This window comes from Pelodiscus sinensis, chromosome 9 (genome assembly GCF_049634645.1).
Source record: "Pelodiscus sinensis isolate JC-2024 chromosome 9, ASM4963464v1, whole genome shotgun sequence".
NCBI classification, from domain to species: domain Eukaryota; kingdom Metazoa; phylum Chordata; order Testudines; family Trionychidae; genus Pelodiscus; species Pelodiscus sinensis.
The window spans coordinates 63,710,101-63,723,223 of record NC_134719.1 but is presented as its reverse complement, the minus strand read 5'-3'; the positions used below and the strand labels follow the sequence as shown (position 1 = coordinate 63,723,223).

At 45.1% G+C, this 13,123-nt stretch overlaps 1 protein-coding gene across 4 annotated transcripts; it reads right to left on the bottom strand.

The window, feature by feature from the left end:
* Positions 1-751: 751 nt before the first annotated feature.
* GORAB (golgin, RAB6 interacting) lies at positions 752-12,450 on the bottom strand. Of its 4 annotated transcripts, none has more exons than XM_075937003.1 (5): positions 12,288-12,450; positions 10,156-10,504; positions 6,894-6,995; positions 4,905-5,045; positions 752-1,794 (listed from the first exon to the last, which is right to left on the bottom strand). In XM_075937003.1, the coding sequence occupies exons 1-5, from the start codon at positions 12,349-12,351 to the stop codon at positions 1,311-1,313; spliced, it is 1,140 nt and encodes a 379-aa protein (XP_075793118.1). In that variant the 5' UTR covers positions 12,352-12,450; the 3' UTR covers positions 752-1,310. The 4 variants fall into 4 exon arrangements, with proteins under 4 accessions (XP_075793118.1, XP_014425418.1, XP_075793119.1 ...); XM_075937004.1 differs by lacking the exon at positions 752-1,794 and adding an exon at positions 3,570-4,725 and having other exon boundaries at positions 12,288-12,449; XM_014569932.3 differs by lacking the exon at positions 12,288-12,450 and having other exon boundaries at positions 10,152-10,289.
* Positions 12,451-13,123: the final 673 nt, after the last annotated feature.

The following is a 13,123-nucleotide window of genomic DNA, read 5'->3' as shown; positions in this document are numbered from 1 at the left end:
ATTAAACACCATATACTATAATGGAAAGCAAACTAGCCACATAGAAGATGCATTCATTTATTTTTAGAATAAAAATTGAAAACAAAGTGTCATGTTTTCAACGACTGAGTCGTTAATTGGTCCCTAATAATCGTGTTTGGTGGGGTCACTCCAGGGATCGTCAAACTGTGATACACAAACGTTCCATATTAGAGAAACTGTTAACATTTCCAGAGTGAAAGAAAGCTGCAGATTGTGTCGCAGAGAAAATATGAAAATTGCTGTGGTTCATGGATGGCACCACAGGATTTCTGCTAACCACCTCCCTCCAAGAGGTCATCACAAAAATCAGAATTGTATTCCTTTGTCTTTCCCCATCTGGAATGATTTTTAAAAGCCCTTTGAAACCAGTAAGTGGGCAAATAAACAGATCCTGCTGGGGTTATACACCCCCACCCTTAAGACAAGGAAGTATAGTAGCTGTAATTTAATGAACATTATATGATGTATGGAAGGGCTTAGTTCTCATTTATTTTGGGGTTATTCATTATTTTATCACTACTTTGATTTCTGGGGATTTAAGGCAGATATGACATTATTGAAAAGGAGACAAATATTTGTAACCACATTTGTTTCAATACTAGCCTGATCTCTAGTGTAGTGTTTCTTTCTACCATATACTAAGCTGATACTTTTGTAACATATTTCATGCTGTAATTGCACAAAACAGATGCCAAAGACCAGATATTGAGAATTTTACAATCATTTGTAAAAAAAAAAAAAAAAATAGACATCAGAGTTATAAATAGGAAATATTAGAGCCAACTTGACCTTGATAGTAACATGCATTTCTAAATTTGTTTTTAATTCTCTACAGAATGAACTACCATCGACAAGGATGTCTCTGAAACCCAGACAGGGTTAAATGAAATTTGCAGACACCCCGGAAATGTCTTATTACTGTATGTATCTATAATAAAGTCTCATCTTTACGACATCTGCTCAAGAAAACCAGCATCTCCATTTCCTGATTTGATGTCCGGAATGGTTAGCTCGGAATCTTCACTCACACAAAACTAGTCTCCACTGTGGCCCGCTTCTTTGTACCCCCTTCTAGCAAGCCCCAAGCTCACAAAGCACCATAAAGAGTGAGCAAATCCGGGGATGAACAGACCTAAAAATACAAAATAGGAGAGACAGGTGGCCCAGAAAGAAAGATTTTGACAGATCACTAAAAATGGTTATTTTAAATGAAATTACAAATAGAAATAACGTAAGAGAAGTATGTTCTGGCGCTGCAAAAGCCTTACGGCGGCAGCAAATCAAGTATATCATCCATCAGAGGCTACCTTCTTGGCATGCAATAGTAGCGTATCAGAGTGAGCTGTGCTTTCCTCCCCAGTAGTGTTTACCGACTGATCTGAGCTACCTGTATTTGAAAGTGATTTGCTACAGGCATGTCCAGGTAGCTCCACTAAGTGTTCCAGAACAGCACCCGCCTGCTCCTTTTCCGCCGCAGCCGCACACAGAGCAGCCGCTTCCTCGGCAGTCGGGGGCAGATTCTGAGCCTGTCTCCCAGCTTCTGCCTCCTGATGCTGCAGCATCCGCTCCACCTCAATCTCCAGTTCCAGATTTTCTTCATCTGCCTCCACTTCCAGCTGCTTCATCAACTCCTCCAGCTTCTTGGCCTTACGCAGTTCATTCTGCTGTATGATGGTACACAGATGCTCCGTGAGACGCTCCTTCAGCTCAGTCTTCCGTTGGAGATCCAGCTTTGCTGCTACATACTCGGCCTCGGCCTTTTCGTATCGCTTCCTGCAAAACCAATCGGTTTTTAGTTATTCGTCCCACGGAAGCCCAAAGCAGCTCACAAGTTACACAGCTGGATGACTACGTGAGCGGTCACTAACAGGTGTCCTCCGCTGGATTGGGCCATGCCACGTATCTAATAGCACACAGAAACAGTGCTCAACAGTTATAAAGCAAGGGACACAAAGGCGAATGTGCCAACGGATGAAAGGGAATGCCATTAGTTTCCACCGCTGCTGCATTCTAGGACTCGGTTCTCTTGTCTGAAATGCACAGGTTTGGTGACTTTTGTACGAGAGACATCTCCAGCGTGCTGAAAAAAACCCATCGCCGGTTCCTGCTCCATTTGTTCCAATGGAAAACTAACTATTCCGAAAGTTACCAAAATGATCTGTGTTCACTTTATTGTTAGCGAAACAGATGGACAAACCAACAGAGAGAAATTCTGGCAATTCAATGAAGCAGTTACGTTGCCACTTCAATCTTTTCTAAAAGTGTACGTGCTTCTAAAAAAAAAAAAGCACATCCCTCTGTCACAAGCAGCACAGAGGCTCGGAACATGACACCAGCTAATGACGACAGCTTCTGCAGAGCCGCCAATGTAGAAATAATTGCAGCATCGGCATGGGCACTTGCCAGTTCTTACACTCTGACGTGACAAACTTTCTAATGGCGAACAACAATTATGGATATTTCAAGGGGCAACATAACGCGGGTGGACTTAACTAGTAGAAGGGTATCACAGACTGGCTGACAGGGGAAGGAGGCCATGGATCAGATGCACAGTGAGTCTGTAGTGCCCCACACCAGACAACATCCACAAACGTAGCATCACAAAGGTGCTTATAAACCCAGGGAGCTGCTTCGTAAAGGCAGACTCAAGTGTCCCATTACCAAGCAATAGAGGGATACAGTGGGCCTTTTGTTTGAGGAAGCAGAAATTAAATGAAACGGGAAGTCTTTCAGCATATATTCCAGCAAAAAATAACTGCAGGACTCCGTCCCCAGCCGGATCTTTGCCATCGGCCATCAATGACGCAGCTATATCCACAGGGTCCCCAAAATACTCACTTCTCTTTCTATCAGGGAATGTCTAGATGGCAAGCTTCTTTCAAAACAAGCTTTTTCGGAAGAGATCGTCCGAAAAAACTTCTTCCAAAAGAGAGCGTCCACACACATTGGATGCTCTCTTGCATGTAAACTGTGATTACTATGGGCGGAATGGCCACCAGGGAACCTGTGCTTTTTCCTGGAGGCCTCCTCTTTCAAAAAAACTCCCCCTTTTGAAGCCACACGCACCTTTTTGTGAAAGAGCTCTTTCGGAAAAGGCGTTCTTCCTCATAGAATGAAGTTTACTAATGTCGGAAAAACCACTGTGTTCTTTTGATATTCTCTCAAAAGAAAGCGATTGCAATGTGGACGTAGATGAAGTTTTTTTGGAAAATCCCCTATAGTCTAGACACACACTCAGAAGGGAGTCACAGAGATTATATAATGAGGCACAGAGAGGATGTCATGAAGGGTTCAGACATGAAGTATACATGCAAGGAACGAAGTTATGCTTACTGTGGAAACATTTGTCCAATTAAAATTTTAACCTGCGTTCAGTTTTTTTTTTCATCGTAATGTTTATAAATATTCCATTTTATAACAGTCAGATGTCTGAACTAGGTCATTATGACTATAAATATTGCACTTCTTGGCATGTTAAACTAATTTGGCAGTTAGCCTTAAAACATAAAGCAAAGGCATCAATAATAGCTCAGTAAGGCATTGCTTGCTAGGTGAATGAAAGCTTTTAATGGTGGGTGGTATACTGTACAACATTGAAAATCCATGTGTAACTTTACCTTCCAAATCATGAAACACTGTTTGTACAAAACACAGCAAACTCATTGGGCATATTTTTAAAATTTTGCCTTTTTCCCCACAAACCTTCCTTTTTCATCTTTAGACCTACGTTTCCTATAAACATTCTGTAAGTCTTTTTTCCTTCCACTGGGAATTTAAGATGCAGAGTTCAAAAATGGGTGTAATGTTATCATAAAACATTTCTAAAGGTTTAATGGTTTCTGAAAGATATTTGAGTCAACCCTACAAAAACACGGACACTGAAAAATCTTCTGTGATGTCAATCTGAAAAAGTTAGATTTTCCAAAATATCCTAAAATAGTGGAACTAGACGTCAGCTAGTCCCTGCGATTTTAAATGACAATTAGTCAATAGCCATCCTCAGATCTTAGGTACCACTAATATTCACTTAAAAAGCTAAGTGCCATGTTTATTGGCCTGTGATCAATGTATAGCAAAAGTCACAAGGAAAACTACAACTTCCACACACTAAACAGTGAACTAAAAACCACAACCAAATATTTCCATTTCATGAAATGGCTATATAAACATGCTTACATTTACATACCCATATTGTGGTTTACCCTGTACTAATGAGGCACTTCAATTCCCTTTTGTAGCATCCTTCAACATGCAAAGTTAATTGGAGTTGTACGACTTTGTAAAAATAATTTTAAAAATCCTCAAATGACTAAAGGGACATCAAGACTCTTGGAAGACTGAAATTGATCTACATTTGGTCCCAACTCAAAAAACCACTTAAGTACATAGCTTAGCTTTCGGCATATATGCAACTCCCACAGATTTCAACAGAACTTAAGTGCTGTCCTGAATTAAGGTGCTCAGGAATTGTTTTGGCAGAGTTGATATAACACATTACATGTGTCTGATTCCTTTTTTAAAGCTGTTTCCCCCTCTCTCCCATGAAAAACAGCCAGCAACTAAATCCCCTGCAACAGTGTCATGGTTGTACCGTAATGGACCAGCACACACGCATGATGAAAGGGGGGAGGAGGAGGTGGCGGCAAGTGAAGTTTTCAGTCAGGAAACTTATTTCAGTCGCAAGCTTCTCTAGGCTGCTATGACCTAAAGAAAAACCACCGTATACTGAAATTCATTAAATGCACCTGAATGCCATTTAATGCATATGACTGACTAACATGACATGACATGACTCCCATCAGCCTTTCTTCAGTGAAAGCAAATTGCACTTTCTCCCAACATTTTCCCAAGAGTACTAGCTGCTCTATCTGTTACTTGCTTACCGAGCGTATGAATAGTCCATGCTGGCCTGGTCGATTCGGTTCCTTAAGATCCCAATGTCAGCAGACACCATATCATCCAGAGCCTGCAGCTCTTTTTGAATCCGCTTTAGTTTCACTGTTTCAGCCTGAGTTCTTTTGGATCTGAAAAAACACAATGTGAATTCCCACTTTATGTGCATTCGACGCAAGACACACATTGTGTTGCACTTACAGGTCCACCAGCTCATCCGTAGCTGCTCAAAGGTTTCTATTGCAAACTTTAAGACTCTTGATCTTTTTTCTATGGGGATCTAAAGTGTCTGCTATAAACAGTGAATCAAAAGTACATCATTACATTACTGCAAACAGAGTGCCTAAAATGGATTGTACTCCTTCACTCGGGAACTCACTCTCTGTAGGGATACGTCTAAACTACATCCCTTTTTCGAAAGAGGGCTGTAAATTAGACATATCGAAATTGCAAACGAAGCCGGGATTTGAATTTCCCGTGCTTCATTTGCATAATCAAGTCACGGCGTTTTTTTCAAAAAATAAGGTTTACAGGATCATTCGAAAAAGGCGTAGCTTTCCGAAAGAACTGCCTCTAGACCGTGGTTTAAGTTTCGAAACAGCATTTTTCAAAAAAACGCCGTGACGAGATTATGCAAATGAAGCATGGAAAATTCAAATCCTGGCTTCATTTGCAATTTCGATAGGTCTAATTTACATAACTCTTCCGAAATAGGGATGTAGTCTAGACACAGCCTAACTAAATACTTCGAAGGGTAAGGACATAGGAAATTGCTAGAAAAGCAGAGGGGATTCAGTCCTGCAAGTGAAAGAATCCCAAATAGCAGGAGCCAAAAAGAGACTGAGTCAACTAAACCAAACGTGTTATTTCCATTTTGAAGGATTACTCTCCATAGGCCTGGTCCAAAGCCCAATGAAGTCAATGAAAAGATTCACATCAAATGTGAAAGGTTTAAAGCCCTACATAACCATGAGAACATAAGAACGGCCACACTGGGTCAGACTAAAGAGAGTGAGCAGAGTGGGGGGGAGGGAATGCGTGTGCGCAGGGAGACAGCTTTCAAGCCGGCTTCCCATGTGTAGCAGCTTCTGCCTGCCCCCCTACGTGTAAACATGTAACTGCTGAAAAATTCAGCAGTTACACATTTACCAAAAAACACATTTGCTAATCTCCCTGCCATTAACATCCCTAATAGCAAGTCACTGGCATAGCTGGGACTAGAACCCTGTAGTACAGCTCTAAACACAACACAGAACATCACTAAATGAAGTGGTGCTCATCTTAGAAAAGAGGAGACTAAGAGGGGAAATGATAGAGGTCTATAAAATCATGACCGGTGTAGAAAAAGTGAATAAGGAAAAGTTATTAACTTGTTCCCTCAATATAAGAAGTAGGGGGTCACCAAATGAAATTAATAGGTAGCAGGTTTAAAACTAACAAAAGGAAGTTTTTCTTCACTCAGTGCACAACCAACCTGTGGAACTCCTTGCCAGAGGATGCTGGGAAGACTAGGACTGTAACGGGGTTCAAAAAGAGCTAGATAAATTCATGGAGGTTAGGTCCATCGATGGCTATTAGCTAGGATGGGTAGGGATGGTGTTCCTACTCTGTTTGTCTGGAAATGGATGACAGGAAAGGGATCATGTGATGATTACCTGCTGTGTTGACTCCCTCTGGGGCATCTGGCATTGGCCATTGTCGAAGGACAGGATACTGGGCTGGATAGAACTGAGTGGTCTGACCCAGTATGCTGTTCTTATGTTTGAGTGCCAAGGCATGTGCTCAGGAACAGAGTCGCTCTGTCGATCTGTCTATAACTGGAATTATCAACCTGCAGAAGGAGCTACAGAAATGCAACCCACATAAAAAGTGCGCCTTAGCCACCACACCGTTTGGAATAAAATGTGAATCTCGCATAACATCGCTCATCTGCGCACACAAAAACACAGAACCTTTACTGCAGAGGACGGCCTCGTCACCTTTCAGCGATGGCTTTGGCCAGGAGCGCCTTCTTGCGTTTATTCTTCTCTTCCATCAGCCGCTGCTCCTGCTGGAGGACTTCCCACCGCGATTTCTCCTGCCTGAGCATTGACAAAGTCACAGCGTTAAACAGGGACTTGTTTCTCTCCTGCCTCTCTTCACCCAAAACGGCAGTGAGGCGCTTTGTGTTTATTCTGTTGGAGCACCCAGTAAGGATTCCCAAGAATCCAAGGATAGCGCAACACCTTGGTTGTGTGGGAATTAGGAAGGAAGACTGATTAGGAAGAAGAGTTTTAGCATCAGGAGAAGCTCAACAAGTTTACTCTAAATAAAGAAAACCCAAACAAACCAGGGTCTCTTATGAGCCAAGATTGTTGGGTTAGTTCTTTGCCACAACAGAATCCTATGTTTTCATCTACAGTGACAACATATATCGTTCATACATCGGTGGCTTTTCATTACAAATCATTCATGTGTTATCCTATCTTTATATTATTAAATAAATTCATCCTAATTAGATTAGGCTTTGGATGCGGCTGAATACCACTTTTCCCTACATAAGTTGCCTCATGTTAGTTGTTGAAGTGAAGTTTTACCCATCACTTTTCAAAGTCATTTCAGAATGATCTGCTCTCCATAACGTAATGTATAATATGTGTGCTCTTCTAAGGAAGAAAGTGGAAGTTAAATTTGTTTTTTAATTTTAAAACATTTTGTATTTACATTGGCTGCCTGGTTGTATTTAAATTAGAATAAGGCTTTCTTTTTAAAAACAAAACTGTTGAAATGTGAATATAATCCTCTACCAGCCTGAACTGATAATTTGATTGTAAATGTGGAACATGTTTTGATCAGAGAAAATGTGTGTATTCAAAATGTTCAAAGCTGTTTTAATAAAATAATTTGTATATGTTGCTGTGTGTTTAAAATTCCAGTTACCCGCCAATGCAACTTGACACAAAACATGAGCAAAAAATGTTCTAGTAAATATACAACATATCACTCACCATTTTCAAACATACTGAAAATGACAATTAATAAAAATCGGAAAATAGCAAACTATACAATTATCTAAAGAAACATATACAAGTCTAGGCATGTACTAAAAAATAAAGGTTCTAGTTAGTTGTAAATCAACATGTTTTCATGGTTATATCAATCAATAAGAATGCACCTTTCTTGAGAAAATAAATGTACAAATGGAAATGTTGCTTAAAATTGATGATTTTAAATTGAGGATTTCTACTTGGCTTTTTAAACTGCTTTGATTTAAATCAATCCACCCCAGAATAAAACATCAGAAGTTACTTGATAGCTAAAGAGAAGGAAGAATGTTTTTCAAGCCACCGTGATGCTTGAATGTGGTGGTGGTTCTTTGACGAGGGAAAGTTCCAATAGAATATACATGGTGCTTAGGGGTGCTTTGAGCAAAATAGAGGACTATGTAGCACTTTAAAGACTAACAAGATGGTTTATTAGATGATGAGCTTTCGATAGCTGTAGAGTTTAGTGAATGAGAACGTTTGACTGTGTCATTCTGAAATGGCACGACCCATGGAAGAATGAACATTCCACTGATTATTGGGACTCTGATGGAAAACAAAACAGAGCGTATGGGAGCAAGCAAGGAAAAAAACCCTAAAAATGTAAACATAAAAAAATCACTTTCATGAGGGCTGTCCCAGATAGCCAAGAAAAATAAATACGTGTACAGCATCTCAGCATTTATGCGGTGCTGTACCATGGTAGAGAGAAGGAGAACTTCCTGACTAAAACCACACATAGCTGCTTATAGGAACATGGGATAGTGGACTACAAGGGGCAATGTGTCTGATCAAGTACTGTATGTCATTTACTCCGAGGCAAAACGCCCCACTATAGGTACCTCGGGGTAAACTAATCCCTATGATAGTCTCATCCTAACACCTAATTGTTAAAAATAAACTCAAAGCCTAAATATGATGTTTCGTCTCTTTTCCGGAACTGTTTAGTATTAACTAGAACTTTGGTGCCTAAAATTTTATTATTCTGGGTACCCAAAACTACAGCCAAAAAGGCAAAATAGTTACAACAAACAAGACAACAAGTATACAGTCTGGCAGTCTAATTATAAGAACGAGCAAATCATAAAAACTGTTCCAATATTAGGACTTTCTATAGTCAGATATTTATTATTCATCCAGCTCTACAAACTGAGTGAACAAAGAGAAATACCAGCCTAGTTTATCGGGTGAAAAAATGGTGAAATTCATCAAATAAATGATTTGATCAGCTCTACTAGCTACTGTGAGCAGAAAACAGAAGATTAGGAGAGGTAAGGTAGGAAAGGGACATTTGAAATGGGTTTTGGGATGTTTTAGCACAATGAACAGGAAGGTTTTAAGACCAACTTTTTAAAAAAATAAGTAATTCAAGTAGTTTGGAGAGAGAACACAAATGAAAAATGATTCTCCCACCCCCACTCCCTAGTAAAAAGGAGGCAAAGACTCTGCCCTTGTCTACACTTCGCAGTGGATCAACATGGCAGCGAATAATCCACCCGCCAAGATCTCATCTGCTGACGCTGCTACGCTATTTGCACATCTGAAGTAGATCAACAGTGCAGGTAAGTCGAGACAGGACCTTAGTCAGCAGATAAGAAGACACCAGTGTGCAACTAGTCAACTTCATGGCCTTCCCTTGAGGCTAAAAAGGGGAGAGGGGGGGTTTCAATCACATTAACTCAAAATGACTGAACCTACCCCCCCAATCAAGATGCAATCTATAGCGCATCTACAACCATGTTAGCTGGCCAGAATTTAGTCAATAGGGGAGACTAAACAAGTGAAATGCTTTCCCACACCAAAACAAAAGAGGACCCATAGAAAGTTTTGACAACCAGGGGAGCAATTTTGTGAAAGGGGCAAAAGTTACAGAAAACCACAAAGATGCATTTCCAGGTGAGTTTTGCTGATTCTGATTTATTTACATCATATACGAGAGATGCACTTAACCCTTCAAAAATAATGTTAAAAAACAGTCCCATGACCTGGATGCCTTATGATTTAGGCCTCCGATCCTGCAATCTTGCATGCATGGAGTCTACTGAAGACAGTGAGACTCCCATCTGCACAAATTAGATTACAGGACTCAGATCTGCATGAGATATAACCAAAAGGTGGCAATTAAAGGATCAGCAGGAAAGAAGCAAAAGAGAAGAAGTCTGAATCTAAAATACAGTAAGGAATAAAACCAATCCCTTGATTGTACAGACTTACTAACAATTCCACTCTCTTGTTCTCCATTTTTAAATCCATCTTTACAAGGAGATGCTGGGTTTTTTCATCGCCATTACAAGGATTTTCAAGTCCCTGCACAGCCTCTTGATCTCTAGTGTCATGTTGCCTTTGATCTTTGATTGAGGATGGAGGAGATTGTTGCAGAGGGGGACTTGGAAGACAGGGCTTGTGTTTTGGCACAGAAAGCAGCTGTTCTGAAGGTACAGAGGCTGCTGCATCCTGCAGTCCCAGTTTTCGATATTGTTGCTGAAGAACTTTTTCTCGTTGCAACTGCTGCCGGCTCTTATTTATGGAGATAGGTCTATGCTTCTGATCAGAAGATTCGGATAGGTCTAGTTATTGTAAAAATAAAAACAAATCCTTTCAGGAGACATAGAATCTTGACTATTTATTTTCTTACCAACTCTATTGCTGGTAACAAGATCAATCTTTGACAAAAAGTCATGTGAGTGGGGAGAAGTCTGATGTGAATAATGATATTGACAAAAGCGGTGAGGAGTCCTGTGGCACCTGATAGACTAACTCAAGTGTAGGAGCATAAGCTTTCGTGGGCAAAGACCCACTTCGTCAGATGCATGTGCATCCTACACTTCAGTTAGTCTCTAAGGTGCCACAGGACTCCTCACCGCTTTTGCAGATTCAGACTAACACGGCTACCCCTCTGATATTGACAAAGTTGCTTTGTGCCCCCCTCCCACCAGTATTAAACAGTAAGGCTATGTCTACACTGGTGGATTCTTGCGCCAGAAATATGCAAATGAGGCTAAGCGTGGAATATCGCCGAGCCTCATTTGCGTACCTAATGAACTGCCATTTTGTGGAAGAGGCTCTTGCGCCCGAAGGAGCTGTCTACACGGCCCCTTCTTGTGCAAGAAAAGCCCTCTTGCGCAATGCCGCTATGCTGATTATTTTCAGGAATAACGACCTGCCTCGCAATGGAAGAGATATGGGGGGGACCCACCTCGCAATGGATGAGATGGGGGGGGGCCCGACCCGACCCACCTCGCAATGGATGAGATGGGGGGGGGCCCGACCCGACCCACCTCGCAATGGATGAGATGGGGGGGGCCGACCCGACCCACCTCGCAATGGATGAGATGGGGGGGCTGACCCGACCCACCTCGCAATGGATGAGATGGGGGGGGGGCCCGACCCGACCCACCTCGCAATGGATGAGATGGGGGGGGCCGACCCGACCCACCTCGCAATGGATGAGATGGGGGGGCTGACCCGACCCACCTCGCAATGGATGAGATGGGGGGGGCCGACCCGACCCACCTCGCAATGGATGAGATGGGGGGGCTGACCCGACCCACCTCGCAATGGATGAGATGGGGGGGGGGGCCCGACCCGACCCACCTCGCAATGGATGAGATGGGGGGGGCCGACCCGACCCACCTCGCAATGGATGAGATGGGGGGGCTGACCCGACCCACCTCGCAATGGAGGAGATGGGGGGGGGGGCCGACCCGACCCGCCAATGGAGGAGATGGGGGGGGGGGGGCCGACCCGACCCGCCAATGGAGGAGATGGGGGGGGGGGGCCGACCCGACCCGCCAATGGAGGAGATGGGGGGGGGGGGGCCGACCCGACCCGCCAATGGAGGAGATGGGGGGGGGCCCGACCCGCCAATGGAGGAGATGGGGGGGGGGCCCGACCCGCCAATGGAGGAGATGGGGGGGGGGCCCGACCCGCCAATGGAGGAGATGGGGGGGGGCCCGACCCGCCAATGGAGGAGATGGGGGGGGGGGGCCCGACCCGCCAATGGAGGAGATGGGGGGGGGGGCCGACCCGACCCGCCAATGGAGGAGATGGGGGGGGGCCCGACCCGCCAATGGAGGAGATGGGGGGGGGGGGCCCGACCCGCCAATGGAGGAGATGGGGGGGGGGTCTCTCGTCTCTCTCACTGGTACAGCCGGGGGGGGGGGGGGGGCACGTGCCCTGCACAGCGGGGGGAGGGGCGAGGCGTTGTGCGCTCCAGCCCCGGATTCCCCGCGGGCGCCTTTCCCGGGGGGAGCCCCGCCCCGCCCCCACTGACCAATCAAACGGGATCTTACCCCCCACGCCAGCCCCCCCCCCCCGGGACCCGGAAGTGGCCCCGGGCCCGGCCGGTACCTGCGCGCGGGCCCCGCAGCCGCCGCAGCTCCTGCTCGGAGAAGCCGGCCCAGCCCCCCGCCATGGCGCCGCCTCCCGCCGCTTCCGCCGCCACGTCCCGGCCGCCGCAGGCCCCCGCGGCTGCCCCCGCCTCCGCCGGCCGGCGCGTCCGGGCCCGGCTGTCAGGCAGCCGCGCGGGCAGCCCGGCGGGGTCCTGCCGCGTTGCCATGGGGAAGGAGCCCGGAGGGGGCGGGGCCTTGCAGAGGGGGCGGGGCACCTGACTCCAACCCATCCCCCCTCCCCCTTGCTCTGCCAGTGCTGGGCCAGCAGCCAGCCTGGCACCTCCTGCAGCCAATGGGATCGGCCCCAAGCAACTGCCCCTTTGGAGCGCCCCCACCAAGCTGGGGCCGCCCCCGGGAATGGAGCAATTCAGCTCCTGCCGCCCTCGCGGCCGGGTCACTGCCGCCTGTACCGTAACCGTAACCGTAACCGTAACCGTACGGGGCAGCGGCTGGAGACACGGGCCGGGCATGTGCATGTACCCCTACAACAGCACAGCCCTGGGCTATGTCTAGACTGGCATGATTTTCCAGAAATGCTTTTAATGGAAAAGTTTTCCGTTAAAAGCATTTTAGGAAAAGCGCGTCTAGATTAGCACGGACGCTTTTGCACAAAAGCACTTTTTGCGGAAAAGCATCCGTGGCCAATCTAGACGCGCTTTTGCGCAAAAAAGCCCCGATCGGAATTTTCGCCATCAGGGCTTTTTTGCGCAAAACAAATCTCAGCTGTCTACACTGGCCCTTTTGCCCGAACAGGAGCAGCATAGTATTTCCGCAAAAAGCACTGATTTCTTACAA